The sequence below is a fragment of the Trichechus manatus genome, unplaced genomic scaffold (genome assembly GCF_000243295.1).
Source record: "Trichechus manatus latirostris isolate Lorelei unplaced genomic scaffold, TriManLat1.0 scaffold00120, whole genome shotgun sequence".
NCBI classification, from domain to species: Eukaryota; Metazoa; Chordata; class Mammalia; order Sirenia; family Trichechidae; genus Trichechus; species Trichechus manatus.
Window position 1 is genome coordinate 4,716,263 of NW_004444056.1, and position 1,086 is coordinate 4,717,348.

The window sequence follows — 1,086 nt, forward strand, 5'->3', positions numbered from 1 at the left end:
CAAGTGGACAAAAGAGCAAGTAAATTTGGGGGTAAGGAAGCAAATGAGAGAGTAAAGTGGATGAATGGCAGAGACAGTGAACCCCTGAAAGGGAGAGAAAGTGTAGGTAGATAAACAAGGCAGCAGGGGATGGGGAGAGGGAGCGAGTGTGAGCTGAGGAGGGTGAGAACCCCACTCAGCCTATCCTTCAACTCACATACTGATTGTCCTCGATCTCCTGCAGAGCCTTGATCTCCCGCAGGGCCTGGTTGGGGATGCCATCCTCCAGCCGCCTCAGGGCCACCTTCTTGAGGGCAACTATCTCCCCGGTCTGTGCAGGAAAGAATGCAGACACTCCCATCCCACCCCCATCGGGAAAGAGAGTAAGAGAGAAAGGAGCCATCTGGGCACTCCTCGTGAGGATGAAAAGAGGTTCCACCAGTGCAATTTGGCAGCGAGGAGGGAAATCAAGTCTAGGAACAGCTTCTGAGCCAGCAAACCTACAGCTGGAACATCATGCAGAGGTCCTTAAGGGGACATGCACGGCATGCCCACTGTCCCCATCCATAGTTTGTGAGGAAGGAAGCTGGCAGCAACCTGGTGTCCACCACTGAAGCAAAATGTGGTGGCTACACACCATGCAGCTGTGTGGGGAGAGGTGCAAACGTTCGTCCAGAAACCAGGGTAGATCTTACAAATAAGATACTGAGTAAAAAAAGTACGAAAATGAACCAGCTCAGAATGGAAGGTCAACCAACAAAACCAACTCATTGCTGTCAAGTCGATTTCGACTCTAGCGACCCTACAAGACAGAGAACAGCTCTTAAGGCTCTGCCCGCCCACGGTCCCCCGCCCCCCCACCCCCGGGTCCAAAGCGGCCACAGGCCCCTGGTCTCACCTCCACGTGTTTGGCTTTGAAGACAATGCCGTGGGCACCCTCCCCTATGCGACCCAGGATGCAGTACTGGTCCATCGGAGACCGGGCGGCGCTGACCGGATCAGGAGACCACCTTGTGAGGACCCGGCGCCTTCACTGCTGTGGGCCAGGGCGGCCCTTCCCCGCCTCCCCCACTCCAGGGCCAGGCACCACTCCTTCAGGCTTGCGAA

At 55.9% G+C, this 1,086-nt stretch overlaps 1 protein-coding gene across 1 annotated transcript in view; it reads right to left on the reverse strand.

The window, feature by feature from the left end:
- CDK20 (cyclin dependent kinase 20) overlaps window positions 1-952 on the reverse strand; it is an 8,785-nt gene extending 7,833 nt beyond the window's left edge. The window contains exons 1-2 of the mRNA XM_012557802.1: window positions 878-952; window positions 197-310 (exon numbers count right to left, since the gene is read on the reverse strand). Of these exons, the coding sequence (XP_012413256.1) occupies window positions 197-310; window positions 878-952 (189 nt within the window). The remainder of the gene's footprint in view (window positions 1-196; window positions 311-877) is intronic.
- Window positions 953-1,086: the final 134 nt, after the last annotated feature.